Below are 17,747 nucleotides of genomic sequence, written 5' to 3' on the forward strand. Positions count from 1 at the left end.
GATGTACAAATGCGCTTTACACAATTGATGTGTGTATGGATTGGGATAACAGTTGTATGAGCCCCTAATAAAATGTTAAAAAAGAAAACAACAACAACAACAAAAAAACAACGTAGTGCTTAGACATTAAACTCTAATATAGTACTCAGAAAAAAAACAAAAACAAAAACAAAACAAACTGATTTCAACCAGAGAAGACCACTGGGTTGTTGGGAGGCATTTCACTTTTAGATTTGCTCTTTGGTGGGAAGTACTGATTTCAGTAGGATCAGGGGGTCGTCGAGTGGTATTTTCTTTCCCACAGTAGGAATGGAGAGCTGGTTTGATTGATAGCCAATGTATGTCAGCTATAGGTACTGTACACCACTCTTGTATCACTGGAGGCTTGGATAGTGCTTTGATGCTGAACAGTTTTTAGGGGCGCTTCTGGACTAAGATGGACTAGGAAGTAAGGCTAGGTGATCTGCTGAAAATCACCTGTGAAAATTCTGTGGCGCCGCAGCTGATCATGTGGATGGTGCCAGGGGTAGGAGGGGTTTGCTGTGAGTTGGGACTGACATAGCAGTAACTTATAAGTCCCCTAAGAAACAAAAACTCACTGCCATGAGTCTTTGCTGACTCATAGCGACCCCCTGTGTGCTTTCAAGTCTTTAACTGTTTGAGTGAGAAAGTCCAGTCTTTCTTCCCACAAAGCTGCTGGTGGTTTTGAACTGATGAGCCCAACATGTAACCACTACACCACCAAGGCTCCTAAGTCTCCAGAGTCCGAGAGTAGCCTGGAATTCTAGGTTTGTTCCTAGACAATGTGCGATTCTAATGTGGTTCTACTTTTTTCCCACCCCCTGCCCAGGTCAAAGTTGAACAGCAACTCGGGAACAGGGAGAACTTCCAGGCCTGGCAGGACAAGTGACTCCCCATGGTTTCTCTCTGGTTCTGAGACTCTGGGCAGGCTGGCAGGCAACACCCTAGGGTAAGTTATGGCCCGATGAAGGCATCCACTGGTCCCTGCCATTGTCCTGTTCACATTCTTGTTTTGAGTGATCGTCTGCAGTATGCCCTAGAAATGGAATGAGGAAACTCCCAACCTCCGGGCAGGAGCTCATGTTGCTCTGGTGAGCCACCTTGGTAAAAATAATCCATACAGGCAATCACAGCGAGCGAGCGCAGGGCTTGCCCTTGAGAAGTGTATTCTGCTCCCGTGCGTTTATCTTGTCATCATGCCACTTACTGCTTTAATGGTGCCATTTTGTTGTTCAAAATTTGTGACTTATTCTCGGATGAAAACATCTAACGTTTATTTCTTCTTGGAATCCAGGTTATGTAGTTCTTTCTGTGTTTATTTAATAGTTTTGTGAACCAGGTAGCCAAGTTTCACTCATTTCCCTGTCTTTATGTAGAGAAATTAAAATCATAAACCATTTCTAAGTCAGACGATCTCAATCATTTTGATTTTTGAATAGCCAGATTTTCTGAAATAACACATTGTCATCGAGTTGATTCCAATTCATAGAGACCTTATAGAATATGGTGTAGAACTGGCCCTGTTGCTTTCTGAGATTATAACTCCTTTGGAAGTAGAAAGCCTCATCTTTCTCCCAGTTAAAAAAATTTTTTAAAATACTGAGTTGTATGTGAAGTAAATATGGACTTAAAAATTGGGGTTGCTGAAAGTTTTAAAAGTTGCTATTTTATACAGAATTAAATTTCTTGGGTTGGTGGGTGGGGATCAGAACTACTAATAGGGAACATATGAAAATATTGTGTTTTTCATGTTTAAAGCCCTATACACAGTAACAGGGTAAAGAATTCTGTAAATAATATGGAATCACAAGTTAAATTTTTATCATTTCACCAAAAAATATTATTATCTACCATATTGTGTCAAACTGTACCTCCTTTAAAGATAAAGAGGGCTTGTTTCATTTTGGGGTTGGTAAACTGCCTGAAGGCCTGGTTCGCTGCCTTTGTATTTTTTAATGGTATTATTGGCATATCATTCACAAACTATACAATCCAATAGTTCGGTCATATTAAGAAGACTTGTACAGTCATCACCACAGACAGTTTTAGAACATTTTCTTCTTTCTTGTACTCATTATTTGTTTCTCATGTCCCCCTAACCTCCCCTGCCATAGCCCCCCAGGACCCATTAATTCAGTTCTTGCCTCTATAGATTTACCTATCCTGGCTCTCATATACCAAAAACATTAAACAAACAGCAATAACAAAGTAAAAATGAGATACTGTCGAAAAGGAAGCAGAAAATACTTTAAAGTGGAACAAATTTAAAATGGGTCAAAGGAGGGATCAAATGATACAGTGTTATATGTTAACCTAACTGCATTTGAAGTAATCTACATTCCAATAATAGCAAGGCTATTCGCACCCCTGGTCTAGTCAGAGGGGAAGAGGCTTAGTCCACGTGTATTTCCCCCACCCCACTTTAAAAAACAGAATCAACTTTAAAATGTGTCACAAAGGACATAAAAAGATATGTTACATTTTAAACTAACTACCTCTGCCATAATCAGCTTTACAATGCTCTCTGCCTGATAACAGGGCAATATTCTTATCCCTCAGCTGTGCTCAGAGGGAATTCATCAGAGGCTTACTCCATACTGTCTTGGTCTTATTGCCAGGGAGTCATTAGTGCCACGGGAATGGGGATGTGCGGTTGTGACAGACTTCTTGGCCAAGAAAGCCTAGAATATTTACTACTTAGCCATTTACTCTTACTTATTTTTTTCACTTTGAAATAATTTCAGGTTTACGAAAGAGTATAAAGTCCAATATACCCGTACCTAGCTAGCTTCCTTGAATGCTGTTAACATTTTTCACAACCCCGGTACAGTGATCAAAAGCAGAAATTATCATTGGTACTGAGCATAAAAACTAGAGTTTACCCAACTTGCATGCCATGCCCCTCCCCCAGGCCCTTTGGGTGGATTTGAATTCAGCCCACAAGGCCACATGTCATTAATTGTCATCTTTCCCTTTGCCCGTTCCAGTCTGGAACAGTTCTACAATTTTGATTTACCTTTTCAGGACCATGATGATCTTGAAAACTGCTGGAGTTTGTAAGATGTCCCTAACTTACGGTTTGCCTGTTGTTTTTCCTGGTTAAACCCAGCCTGATGCATTTTTGGCAGCATCTCTTCAGTAGGGATGCTGACGTGTCCTATTGCAGTAGGGTAGTAATTTTGATCACGTAGTTTATCCAGTGTAAAGTTAATACACCTACTCCTCACCGATTAACTTATTTTACATTTTGCATTTACAACTAGTTAAAAAAAAATCTGTTGTGTGTTAATGACATATCTAGTAGTAACAAGAATGCTTAGGTGTGAGTCAAGAGTAACAGACTGGTGATTAAGTGTGTCAGTATGCTGGGCCATGGCTCACAGTGGTTTGGCAGTTAGGTACTGATGTTCTTTGTCGGGGATGTGGTAGTGGAATTTGGTAGCAATGGTATGTAGTCATCCTCCATTTTGTGATCTGAAGTGTTCATCTTCTATTTTTGCATAGCGTGAACTTGACTTGGTCCTTGGTACCCTAACCATGCCAATAAGTAAAAACGAGTAGTTCCCCTTTGTAATTAACATGTGTTTTGGGGGGTAGATCATTTGTTCACTGATTACAACATCCAATTTTTCCTGAAGCAATTATTACTGTTATATTTGCCAAACCACAATTAAAATTTTCTTTGACATTTATTACTTGGAATTCAAATGTAAGGAAGAAGTTTCCTTCTTCATTTGTTATCCGTTTGTATTGTTAGGGTGTTCTAGATACCTGTCTTATTCCACAGTTTACAATTCATTATTGGTATTTATTATGTTGTTCCATTGTCTCAGATGTAAATCCTCTCTATTTAGCATAATTAAACTTGATTTAAATCAGTTGTAATAGACTGACAGAATGACTAAAATCAAGCAGTAGAATTGTATGCTGTTGTTTATAAAATATGCAACAAATATGAGAATAAAGTAATGTTCTTGGGCTTACATAAAACCTCTGTAGACCCAGTTCAAAGATGAGTAGGGCAAATTTAAAGATTTTTTAAAATGCAGAGAAATCTACTAGTTCTTATCCTTGCCCATACTCTTTACCCATACAGTGTCTGCTCATCGTTTTCCGAACACACACACACACACACACACACACACACACACGATACAGAGACTCTGTAAATCTTTATTTAGCTTCGGGTTCATGGATTGCAATATTGAAAAAGCCACAGTGCCCACTGACCCATTGCCATTCATTTGCGTTCGTTCACCTTTGAGTTTGTAGATGCCCACTAAATTTATGCGCCTAAGGCTTCTTCTCAGTCTTGATCCTATGAAAATAATTCTCAGTGTGCTTATGTGAAATTGTGATTGTTATTGTGTAAAACAAAAAGTTTTGCAAAGCAAACAATACTTTTCTTTCTGATTAATAAAACTTCCTTTTCCTTGATTTGTACAGCCCGCCCCACATTTCGGTGTTAATTTGATAAATTTTAAAGAATTTGTAATTTATCACATGTACTAGAGAAGGAACCCAGTTGGTGTTATGGGCTAGGCTATGAACTACAAGATCAGTAGTGCAAACCCACCAGCCAGCCAACCAACCAACCAAGGGTGTGGACAGAATTTGGCCCATGGGCTTTAATCTTGTAAACTGGGCTCCAGAATAGATGTAATTTCCTTAGTTGGTACTGAATTGCATTCTTTTTGTCATGAGAACTATTTAGTCAGATCAAAACTATTAAAAGTAGTTTGATAAACTACAGAAAGTAGTAACAGGTTTCAGTAGTTTTTAGTTTGGTATTAAACATTGTTTCTAACCTGGAAACCCCATGCTGCCTCTGCATTGATTCGGACTCACAGCAACAATAGCACAGAGTAGGACTGCCCCACAAGGTTTCTGAGGTGGTTCCCTAGAGAAGGGCATCATCTTGGTAAATGGAGGGGCAACCAAAAAGAAGAAGGCCTTCAAGGAGCTGGATTGACAGATAACTGCAGCAACGGGCTCGAGCATCGGGAACAGTGGTGAGGACAGCACCGAGAGCAGTCTTTTTTTCTATTATGTATGGGGCCAGTATGGACTGGAACCCATTTAGTGGCTCCGAACAACTAACAACAAATCTTGGTAGAAGCAGGCTGCCACATCTTGCTCCAATGGAGCAATTGTGGCTTCAGACTGCTGACCTCTTGGCAAATTGCTATTATGTAATTTACAATCCTTAGGTCATGGATGTCGGTATGCTTCTTCTATGTGAACTTAATTGATGTCTCACTTAGATCCCTGACTGCTTGGAAACAAGCCTTTAAGACCCCAGACACTATTTTAGATGTGATTTTATCTGATATTTACACAAACAATGGGAGTTAATTTGTTAGGCAAAACTTAAAACAATATTCATTGACAGTATCAATAGTAAGTAAATGTTAGTCCACCTTCTGACAGTTCAGTCAGTACTCTGGCATAGCTGTCTTCTGCTTCTTCACACACCATGTAATTTCAGTTTTCTCAGATTACAGGTGTGTTTGAGGTAGGCTCTAGTTCACCTAGATGGCTCTGGTATGGCCTTGGAGCGTGTTGTGCACCCTGAAGATCCAGAATTCAATGTCCCAGTGTTCTATGGCACATGGCCTGCGTCCCAACGTTGTATACAGAAACTCAGACCAATGTTGTTTTTTAGGTGCGTATTACCAGGCGTACTCTCCCCGCCTTGGGGTCCTTAGAAATGTTCATCATTTTTTCACCCACTAGGAAGTTGGTCCTTCCCCCCCCCCCCGCCTTTTCACCTACAGACATAACTTGTCTTCTCCCAGACGTGTATACTCCCTTTCTCCTCTGAGTTGACTTTCCCATAAGTATCCTACATCACTTTGGCAGGAATGTCTGCCAGCCCTGGGGACCTCGTCATACCTCTGCATGCCAGCCACTAAGCAGTTATCCTCCTCTCCCCATCTCTCAAAAATCTGATCCCAGCTGACGAGAGGACCCATCCGCCAAAGTGACCTTCAGGATGCACACAGAGACAGGATGGTGCATGGGTCATGGGCACCAGCCAGGCTCTCTACTGTACTGCCTGGCCTTGGCTGGCCATTGGACTGAATGACCTGAAACCTGTGTTCGTCCCTGCAGCAGTGGACTCAGACAGTATTTGCTCTTTGTGATGCTAACGTCACTCTGCATAATGGTTTCCAGATCCTTTCCTGAGGTGTTGTCCTGGTTTCATCACTTTGTAAGGGATGCATAGTATTCCATTGCATATATATTCCAAAGGTTTTTTCACTATTCTTTACTAGTGGGGATTTGGGCTGTTTCTAAATTCTTGTTATTGTGAATATGGGGGGCATATGTGAAAGACCTCATTCTTCTAATTTGTAGGAAACCTGTAGTAGAAGTGCTGATTTAGTGTCTGAATAGACTGTGCTTGTTTTACTAATTCTGGTTTTTATTACATAAATATAATACATATGACTTGAAAAGAAAACCTTTACGTTTATATATTATGTATTAATATGTTTTTGGATACCCTGACTTCGTTCTGTTTCTAATGTTTCTAAAATCTGTTCCATAGTGGCAATATCTCATCACCCTGCAGCCCTGAGGACGCACACTGTCGTTTTTTCCTCTGGTTATCTTTGGAAGTTCTCAGGCATTAGAGGTGGATAGGTCATAAGCACGAGTAGATGACATTCCTCAATAACGGTAGACATTCTTCAAAAAGACAGCACAAGTTTTTCTTGGAAACCTACCCTGCACCCCCCATAGGAACAGAAAACATTTTGTTTAGAGATTGGGCTTTTAGTGAGTAAGGAGAGATCAAGAAATTTGGTACCTACTGATCTAAAATTTTAATTGTTATTATACACAGAACTTTTTGGGAGGGGAAGAAAGTATTTGCAGTAGAGGTTTGAAGGTTTTAACTCTTTCGGTGAGTGCCCTGAAGGAGGAATTGGTGGCAAAGTAAAAAGCACAACAAAAACCCTAAAAGTTGAATTGGCACTCATTATTTATACAGCTAATAGACTTGTTATTTCCAGGTTCATTAACACCTGACTGAATATAGAAAAGCAATTGTAGGTGTGCCCTGCATACGTAATTGTTTGAGCAATAGGTGAAGAGATGTAGGCATTGTTCTAAGTCGTTTTCTTATACTTAGGAAAAAATCATTGAGCGCAACAGTAAGTAATAGTTTTGCTTGAGCATGGTAGCTAATACTGCAAAATATAAACAAAATACTTTTCAGCAAATAAATATAAAATTTTATTCCAGCCATTCTGAAGAGAATTATTATTTAAGTTTGATGTATCTTTCATGCACACTCCAGTCTGGAATGTGGATATATTGGAAAAAGTTTTATTCAACAATGCTGAAATGTAAAAGGTTCCTAAAATGCAATAAATTTATGTTTTATGACTTTCTTTAAAAGGTTGATTTTTTTCTAAAGGTTAATTTTAATACTGTATTTTTTTTCTGTGCAAATGCTACAGTAAAACATTATCCTTCCAAAAAACAAAAAGCACTATGTTTCAAATTAAACAAATTATCTTAACTAAAGAAACTGGAAACATGACCCAACGGGGTCTTTTCACAATGATTGTTAAATGCTAATTCTCCACATCTTTCATTATTTAGAAGCCGATGGAGTTCAGGAGTGAGTGGCAGTGGAGGAGGGTCATCTGGTAGGTCATCAGCTGGAGCTCGGGATTCCCGCCGGCAGACTCGAGTGATACGGACAGGACGGGATCGTGGGTCAGGCCTTCTGGGCAGTCAGCCCCAGCCGGTGATCCCAGCATCTGTTATTCCCGAGGAGCTTATCTCACAGGTGTGGACAGTGTGTAGTATTCTTAACAGTTGAAGGTGAAATTTACCTCAATATGGTGAACTACTGTAGTCTTGGCTTACTGTTATTAGAGAGCTACTTTTGATATTTAATCAAGAAGACATTAGCAACGTCTTCTTCCTTTATTTTTCATTACTTAAAAATTTTTTTTTAGGCCCAAGTTGTTTTACAAGGCAAATCCAGAAGTGTCATTATTCGGGAACTCCAGCGAACCAATCTTGATGTAAACCTTGCTGTAAATAATTTACTTAGCCGGGATGATGAAGATGGAGACGATGGGGATGATACCGCCAGTGAATCTTATTTGCCTGGAGGTTGGTAGGCCACCATCATGGCTTTTTCAGTGTTGGAGCATTGACGAGGGAATGAAACACCTCCCACTAACCCCAACCCCACCCCCCTTTTTTGAACTAGCTTTTGAGCCTGATTTTTTGGTTAGGTTAAAAAATATATTTTTATTGTGAATAGGTGAAGGGTTACTGAAAAAATCGTCATTCTTAACATTCAACAATTCATAACAATTTTTTCCCAAGTCACCCATTGCCATCTCCTTAGTATGCCACCACCTACCTTATTTCTCCCCTGGGGGTCTTTTCATGTCTCCTTTCCTAACCCTCTGAACCTTGTCCTTGGGGAAAGACTGAGATTTTAAAGCACCAATAATTGTGTGACTGTTCTTTTTGAGGCAGAGGTACTCTGCAGTCAGTTTGATTGTAAAGTTCCTTTTTAGGGAAAGCAGGGAAATGTTTTTGCTCATTGGACTTGTGTTTGGTCCCAGTAACGATGGGTGTGTTGGACCTGGCTTTGTCACTAGCTGGCAGATGACTTTGGAGCGTTGTTTTGGGTGCCTTTATTACTGAATATGGCTTACGATCACTGAGCTGCATTCAGATTTTGATTATCCTTATATGTCACAAGTGTCTTAGACAGTGATCTTGTGTGGTTATGTCTTGGACAACCTAAACAAGTATTCACTTACTTTTATTAAGACTACATTAATTATTAGTTGTTTTTTTTTAACCCCGAGTAATGTCAGTAGTCAGTCCCTGGTGTTAACTTATTTTAATTTGCAAGCTTTTGTAGTGCTCTGCAGGTGCACTCTGAGCTTCTTCATTGTATATTTGTTTGCTTCTGTTTATAGAGGACCTCATGTCTCTTCTTGACGCCGACATTCATTCTGCCCACCCAAGTGTCATTATTGATGCTGATGCCATGTTTTCTGAAGATATTAGCTATTTTGGTTACCCATCATTCCGTCGTTCGTCACTTTCCAGGCTAGGCTCATCTCGAGGTAATTTTGCTTTTATTTTTGATCACTGGCTGGCTTTACGGAGAGACAGTGGGAGAATTCACTGTATTTGAACTTTGGGTATTGCAGTAGATGTTATTTTTTAGTGTTCTTGGAAGCTTTGGAATTAAAACTAGTTATTTTTATTTGTAGAGCCACAGTAGTATCCTAGAAGTAACTTATCTGTAAAACTGTAGAGTGTGCATATCAAGGGTTGTAACTTACCTAACTATATTTTTAATTAGGAATATGGATTCTGAACTAAAAGCAGAATTCTACTTTATGTTGACATGCAGCATTCAGAAAACAAGTTTCTTTAGTTTATTTGATTAAAATAAAGTGATTCTTTTTCATTTTAAGGTCTGGTTAGATGAAAGAGTAAAATGAAAAAAGCAAATAAATGAAAATTTTAACGAATTGGCAAGTAATAAATGTATAGAAAGAAATGTTCAGTATATTAAAATGTGGTCTTCAAAATTTTAAAAATCTTTCATGTGTAGTAGAGGCCAGAAAGAAGATCCTGAAATCATCAATATAGCCTCTACATATATTATCAGAAATTTAGTTTGTATCATAACTTTTGTTATGCCAAGATTTTCACTTCCCAGAATGTAAAACTCAATTCAAATAACAGTTAAGGATTAGCTCTATTGTTTTCTGGTCATCAGTATATTGGAAAGGTGTCATCCTATATTAAGACCTTTTTGTAAATACCTAGTGCTTAAAAGCAGAAATTTAAAATAACAAACCTGTGTGGATCTTTTAATATAATGTATCGGGCATGAAGTATCTTTACAATTTTAATGTAAAATGCATACTTTACTGCAGTAATGCACTAAGCATTGCATTTTTACAATTTCAATATCTGACACACATAATTCCTTTGAAATTTCTCCCTTATATCTTTTTCCTAAAATTACTGTATATGTAGGTATTATTTCGATCTGAACCATATGAAATTACTCATATTTGATCAATTTTTGTTTGTATACAAGGTTCAATTTAATTTTGCATCATGTCTTTATCACCTAAGTCTTTGACATTTTATTTGATTTAAAAGAACAATATTTGAGCAAACTGAGAGAAGAAATAAACTTGGCTTATAAGCTGACTGAAAGGAATATATTTTGGTATGGAAGTTTTTTGATTGAAAAATAAAGAGTAGTCTATTTTGTTCATCAAAATTTTTAAAAGTCCAGCCCTATAAAATTACAGGTGAGCTTTTGGGTTGCCAAAAGTATTATAGTTAGCTTATATTAACGGATATAAATTTTAACCTTTCCAAGTTTTTTTGTGTGGTGTTTTTATTTGCAGTGTTGTTGTTTTTAATTGCTAAACACGCTACAAATACTCCTTTTGGTCTTACATTATTTATCTAATGTTTTAAAATTCTTAATTTATTGCAAAATTTTAAGAGCTAATTAAAAAATTACAGTAAGCATTTTTCATGGTCTGATTTTTAAAACTTCATTTTAAAAAAACCTTGCCCCTTTAAAATGTAGTTGGAATGCAGAAAGTTCTGCTTGTACATAGTTTAAAAAAATACTAGCTCATGATTTTCATCCATTCATTTGAAAGGGTTAATGTTTTGAATGTTGCATGTCAGGTTTAACTAGATATATATTATTATTATTTACAGTAACTATTTTTGTGAGTAGATAAACTGCTGTTAGTTGCATCCTGAAGGGTCTTTACTAGAGAGTGGCTTACTTTTATCCCACTGGTGTGACCCAATTGCATACCAGTTCTCCTTCTTCCCTTAGAGAGAGACTCTGAGCTGTTGCGTGAACGTGAGTCTGTTTTACGTTTACGTGAACGAAGGTGGCTTGATGGAGCCTCATTTGATAATGAGAGGGGCTCTACCAGCAAAGACGGAGAACCAAACTTGGATAAGAAGAGTACGCCTGTTCAAAGTCCAGTCTCTCTAGGAGAAGATTTGCAATGGTGGCCTGATAAGGTATTTGGGGAAAATTCATGCCCCCTCCTTTAGATGGATTCCCGGCAAGCAACCCTCCTCCCCAATATTTATTTATTTACTTTGAATTTCTGTACTACCATTTTTTTTAAAAAGGAGGCATAAGGTAGTAGTTTGGTTTTCGTTGAAAGTACAAAATAGAGCCCCTTTATTTAGTGGTGCATGAGCCAACTCTGTGAGATGTGTTTCACAATGCAATTTGTCTTCCCCTCTGATACCAGCAAATTAGGAAAATCAGGAGCATAGTTGTAGGTACCACACAAGGATTCTGTTGTAGGACTTCTTTTCTGTGTGGAATTACTCCATTGACTGATGAAATATTTCATGGCAGACATTTATCTTGTAATGTCAGACATTGCCCAGTAAGGAAAATGGCTCCAGGTTGATGCAGAAGAGAAGTTTGTGGCCACTGCCACAATGAGCATGCTGGGGCAGGGTGGGCGATCTGCCTTGTCTTTGATTGCTTAGCTGCCCTGTTGAGTCACATTGAGCCCTGGCAGGCTGTTTGCTGTGAATGCTGGGGAAGACAAAGCCGTATGCATGGGAGTGGATTGGTGAGCTCTGTTAGGAATCCTGAGGAGGACTGCTTTCTAGAAGAAACATCCAGGACATACTCGATTGATGTGAATTGATTTGAGCCTCCATCACCGTAACAAGTGCAACCCTCATTGCACTGGCTCTAGTGTGTGACGAGTCATTTGCAGAAGCAATTATACAAAGCTGCAGATCAACATGTGTTCTTTTTTAAAACCTATTTTTTTTCTCATTTACGGAGCCAGTTGGGTAGGAAATGCTCAAAAGTAGTAGATGTAAAGTAGGGGAAGATGAGAACATTGTGGTTAATCTGTTCTGAGTTTAAATTGAGGATGTTAAAGGGAATTATTAATTTACTTACTAAATTTGTTTTCTTATAGTTATTGTGTGGGTCTTGTAATTTATTTTCCTCTGTATTCAACTCATGTGGAAAGCTTGAATGCAGCAAGGAACATGAATTTTAATCAGTCTCTTTGGAAGGAAAGGCATTCTGTTTTCTTTGGCAGCTGCCAAACTTTCCCTGAATTGCATTCTCTTACTTATTTCCGTAAAACTAGAAACTTTCCCAGTTCTACTTTTACTTCGTATGTTAGCAGCCCATTGAAACAATTAGGCCTTTTTTCTCCTTTGTTCACTGTTTCCTAGTCACATTAGGGCTGTGTCTATTTCATGCCGACAGGAAGTAATAGAAGACTCAGGAGTCTTGCATGGATTTGAGCAGGCTCCTTTGGTGTGTATCATCTTTGATGGAGGAAGGTAGTTTTGAACAGTAGCACTCTTCCTCAGTCAGATTGAGGGTAGCCAGACTTTATTGGTCTATATTGCTAACATTTTTAAGGTACAATTTGTTGACTGAGACAGTTAACTTAAGTGTCTTTTAAAATCTTGGCACTGTACATACATACTTAACTTTTCTGGTTTTGTTGAGTTATTGAATGAGTGGCGGAACAACAAAATCACCCCTACCCCTTTTCTCTTAAGCACCTAGTTTAAAATAGTATTGGAAAAGAAATAATCTATTAGCTCATGGTTGAAATGAAGCCCCTCCCCCCCCAAATTTTTTTTTTTAGGCAAAGAACACAACTGACACCCAGTTAAACTGTATTAAGCATTACCACAGCTGTCAGCCAATATCACTACGTATTTGTCAGCAGGGTCAAGTGGTACACCTTGGAAGCAAACATAGAGCTAGGAGAGCTTGTGGAATTAACATACAAAAGCAGAGGCTGAATACCAGGCCATGTGTCCAGGAAGGACTCCTGGAAGGAGAGAGTGCAGAAGCTAGGAGCCAGTGTGCACTTGCTGTTCCCGCTGCTGCAGTGCGCTGGAGACGGAGCTGCAAGCGCCGAGTGTCTAATGAGGGGCCCAGTGAGAGTTCCAGCTCAGGAGGTTTTGAGCTTTCCTTTCAGGCCCCCGCTCAAAACCCGAGCCGCAGGAGAGCGAGCGCACCACCTCCTTTTCATCGACATGCTACTGCTCCGTGTGGACCGATTACTGAGGGCCTGATACTTTTGCTAGGTATTTAAGCTATAAACAAATACGCAAGTAAAATAAACTTCAACCTGGTTGCTCTCGAGTTAATTGTGACTCAGGGAGGCCAAGAGTGTCAAAAGTAGAATGTGCTCCACAGGGTTTCCAACAGCCGAGTGAGTACTTGGAAGTAGATCACTCAGCTTCTTGTCTGAGGCACAGCTGGGTCGGCTTGTTACCATTCGAGTGCATCCACCATCTGCACCACGCAGGAACTACTGGGTCTTTAGTGATCACCCGCACCAGATGTTGAACTTGGTCTCATGAAATTTGAAGTGTGTGAGTATAGGAAACATGAGAATTAAATGTGTGTTCCTAAAAATGTGACTCTCAATATTCTTCCTTGGGAGCGTGTTTCTAAAGAATCTTGGTAGCTGTTGGATTATTTTGATGTAATAGTTTCTATATCCTCACGATAACAGCCCTGATGGCGAAGTAGTTACGCATTGGACTGGTAACCAACCTTAAGGTCAGCAGTTTGAAACCATCAAACTGTTCTTTGGCAGAAAGAGGAGGCTTTGTACTCTCATAGAGTTGCGGTCTCTGAAACCCACAAGAACAGTTCTACCCTTCCCTTAAAGGTTGCTGTGAGTTGCAGACTGGCCTGAGTTTGGTTTTTTGATGTCCTCACTTCACCAGGGTACTAAGATAGGCTGTTTCACACAGTATGAACTTGGAATTGCAGGGTGGGAAGAAATCTTAGAGGTTGTCTTGGCGAACCATTTTTAAAAACTATTGTGAGTTGGGTAAAGGTTTACAGAGCAGTTTTATATCCAACTGTTCACACAGTTTGCTTCAACTCTGCCATTAAAATCCCCTCAATGTACCGCCGCTGCTTCTTCCCCGTTTCCTTGTCACCAGTGCATTATGATTGTTCCCAAAGCTAGTTAAGAAACAGATCCGGCAACAAAGCCAGGAAGCCTGATTTAAAAGCCATTGAGAGTGACCTATTCTAATATTCCTCATTGTTAAGTCCTGATATTGATGGTAAGCTAAGCTGGGTTAATACCTACTTTTCCACTACTCACGTATAGGGCTAGACAGTTCTTCAGAATTTCAACAAACCCCACCCCCCCCCCCCCCCCCACCTTTTCCATTTCAGTTTATTGAGGCTCATTAATCATGAAATGTTCTCCCTTCTTTTAAGCTCTTACAATATAATTGTGAATTGAGAATATTCGAGGTAACCTTAAGCTATGAATAGTTAGTTCCATGAATTATTCTTTGAGTTAAATGTCAAAGCTAGCCTACACACATTATTAGAGATGATCATGGGATGCTGAAAGCTCCATGAAGGCAGGGGGAGGGTCGCCTGTCCCGTGTTACTGTAGCCCCCGAGATGTTATTATAGCCAAGATGGGATCCTTGTTTCTTGTTAGGTTCTTCTGCTGGATACCGAGAGTGGAGGAGGATTTGTGGGCTGTCAGGAAAGTGGCATTGACATGTTTGAAGAAGTGTCACAAGAGAATCGAACACAAGAGCCTGGCCTCACCCAACCTGCATATAACAGTGTCTGAGAGTATAGGCATGATGCTGGAGGGCTGGTATTCCTATTTTGCCTCTGCCATGGAGTAGCTGTGTGGCTTTGATCAAATTCTTCAATCTCTCTGGGCCTCAACTTTCCTTATTTGTGAAATGGGGGAGTATGATTTCTCCCTTATGGGATTGCTGTGAGATTGGGATATCTAGCTGCACAGACCACTTGAAAGAGTGTGGATTTTCCCCTATGGCTGTCATGCTGAGCTCAATGTTGCATCCGTGTGTAGCCACTGTACTTACTGCCACAGAGAGGATTCCAGCTCCTCTGGACCGTTCAGTGTCCCTCCTCGACAGTTTATCTCTCGAGTAACTGCTCACCCAGTCACTGGTGGGAAGAGCTGCTCATGCTTCGTGTCACCTGGGGGATACTTGGTGTGCACGCGCCCTGGCAGCAGCAGGGAAAGACATCTGTGTGTTCATAGGCCTGTGCACACAAAGGGCCCCAGTAAGGATCATGGAATTTCTGTCGTTCAGATCGAAGTATTAAGAGCAACCTGAAGGAGGCGTCTACACCAGGAACAGAGTGTGGAGAGGAGCAGGGGAGCCTATGGAGCTAGCTTGTCCCTGGGCGGCTTCTTCCCCTTTAATGTACTGAACGCTCTGAAGGCATTTTTAGCTAAAACCTTGTATTTGGAAATGCTTTCTTCAGTACCTTTAAGGTAAAGCTAGGAGATCACCTTATTTATAAGGATAGAAATGCACCAACAGCCCAGGAAAGCAGTGCTGGTGGAGTCCTAAGCTGTTCAAGATATCTAGATATCTAGTGAACTACAGTAACAGAATCCTTGTTTTTCATAAAAGGGGGGTAGCTGCTGTCTTTCAGGGAGAGATTTTCTTAGCGTTTAGTTTCGTTAAACAGCTTATCACAGGTTGCTATAGCCAAGCCTGAGCCTTTTGAGAGATTTGGGTGATGAGTTCTTTGCTTCTGATATTGACATTAACTTCATTAATTTTTTTTATTAGTAAACATCAAAGGCTACCCTGCTTTTATGAGGAAGCCCTTTCCACCATGGCTTCTCACCGCTTTGTTGGGCAGAACATTCAAATGTCAAGACTGACAAAGCTCTCAACATGAATTGGCTCCTGCCTCCCGTCCCTGTTTGTCATCCTTCTCTCAGTCATCAAGCAAATACTTTTCTCGTGCTTTGAACTTGGCTAGCACTTTTTTGTCTCCCAGCCCAAGCATAGGCTTCCTTCCCAAGGCTGATGACTGACGGACTCTTTCTTCTCCTCTGAATCTCAAGCTCAGTGTTTCCTGCTCAGGGGCCACTCTGATTCTTTTGTGTAATTGACTGGACAGGATCCCTCTGCCCACCTCTTACCTCCTTTTACTTGTCTTCCTTTATAATGTCTGTCCCAGGTGGTAGCTATTATAGTAATATGCTGCAAGCCATACAGGCGTTTCTCGCTCACTTGTCTGCCCCACGGTTGGCACATAGATAGCACTGCTACTTGCTCATCTCGCCCACAGATCTTTTTTTTTTTAATCATTTTATTAGGGGCTCATCCAACTCTTATCACAATCCATACACACATCAATTGTAAAGCACATTTGTACATTCATTGCCCTCATCATTCTCAAAACATTTTCTCTCCACTTAAACCCCCGGCATTAGGTCCTCATTTTTCCCCTCTCTCCCTGCTCCCCTCTCCCTCATGAGCCCTTGATAGTTTATAAATTGTTATTTTGCCATATCTTGCCCTGTCCGACGTCTCCCTTTACCCGCTTTTCTCGCCCACAGATCTTAGAGCGTTTTGTAGTTGTTGTTTTCGTAATAAATATATCCTTATGTCTTTCCTCTGGATTCTGACTTGTTGCTTAAATAGTATCTTAAACTAGTAGTTAACTCATTAAATATGCTGCCAGGGAAGAAAAATAATTGGAATCTTCTGATGGGAGATACTCGATTGTTGGCAGGACCCAAGCCATACCACATAGGTGGTGAGCAGGTAATGGGCATATTTGGAGGTATTATTCAGGTGTTCTCAGATGGCTCTGATGGATGAACTTGGACAAAGCTTGATTAATTGTGATGTTCTGCTATCCTGTGGGTTCCCAGGGCTGTACTACTCAGAACCCCTTCTACCTTTGTGATGCCTTGGAAGACCTGGAACAGGCTACTCATGGCATCCAGTGCAGGATTCAGTACTGTAGGACTTGTTCTAGAAACCCGAGGGTCTAAGGCAGTGGTTCTCAACCTTCGTAATGCCACACTCCTTTAATACAGTTCCTCATGTATTTTCGTTGCTACTTCATAACTGTACTTTTGCTACTGTTATGAATCGTAATGTAAATATCTGATAGGCAGGATGTATTTTCATTGTTGCAATTTGAACATAATTAAAATATAGTGATTAATCACAAAAACAAGATATAATTCTATATCATGAAATATTTATTTCTAATTACAAATAAATGAAATTTTGTCTGGAAGCCTGGTGTAGCATGGGTAACAGCCTTAATATAACAACAGTAAATGACATTGCTACATTTTACGACAGTGTGCATAAAAAGCCAACATCAGTGTGAGGTTGAACTGTAGAGAAGCAGTGTTTTGGTTCCTAAGACCATCGGAAATACGTCACAGGGTCCAACAATCCCCAAAGGGGTCACGACCCACAGGTTGAGAACTGCTACCATATAGTGTTTCTGAGACTAGATTTTTCAGACAGCCTCATCTTTCTGTTGTTGAGTGACTGGTGGGTTTGAACCACTAACCTTGCAGTTAGCAGCCCAGCCCATAGACCACAGCTTTGTGTAAATTAACTTTCAGAGCATCATTTATATTTATTATCCTGTTCATTTGTAAATACTGACTTTCAAAAACTTTCTGTGCATACAGGTATATAAGATGTCTTCAAACAGTTTGTGGGGGGGAAAAGTATTAAATGATTATGGAATTTTTCTATGAACTTTTGGAAACCACCTCATATGGTCCATGTGTAAAAATGCACTGCTAGAACATAACAGTTCGGTTTTTTTCTTCCTGTAAAACCATTTCATTGGGAACCAATACAGATAGATTGTTCCATAGTTC

The 17,747-nt window shown here is 39.9% G+C and overlaps 1 protein-coding gene across 1 annotated transcript in view; it reads left to right on the plus strand.

The window, feature by feature from the left end:
- The window catches only part of UBR5 (ubiquitin protein ligase E3 component n-recognin 5), a 94,925-nt gene that overhangs the window by 4,380 nt on the left and 72,798 nt on the right, over window positions 1-17,747 (plus strand). The window contains exons 5-9 of the mRNA XM_045287206.1: window positions 851-970; window positions 7,636-7,825; window positions 7,998-8,157; window positions 8,985-9,134; window positions 10,895-11,088. Of these exons, the coding sequence (XP_045143141.1) occupies window positions 851-970; window positions 7,636-7,825; window positions 7,998-8,157; window positions 8,985-9,134; window positions 10,895-11,088 (814 nt within the window). The remainder of the gene's footprint in view (window positions 1-850; window positions 971-7,635; window positions 7,826-7,997; window positions 8,158-8,984; window positions 9,135-10,894; window positions 11,089-17,747) is intronic.

The sequence above is a fragment of the Echinops telfairi genome, unplaced genomic scaffold (assembly GCF_000313985.2).
Source record: "Echinops telfairi isolate 266 unplaced genomic scaffold, ASM31398v2 ScPeMD7_1;HRSCAF=3_0, whole genome shotgun sequence".
In the NCBI taxonomy this organism is placed as follows: Eukaryota; Metazoa; Chordata; class Mammalia; order Afrosoricida; family Tenrecidae; genus Echinops; species Echinops telfairi.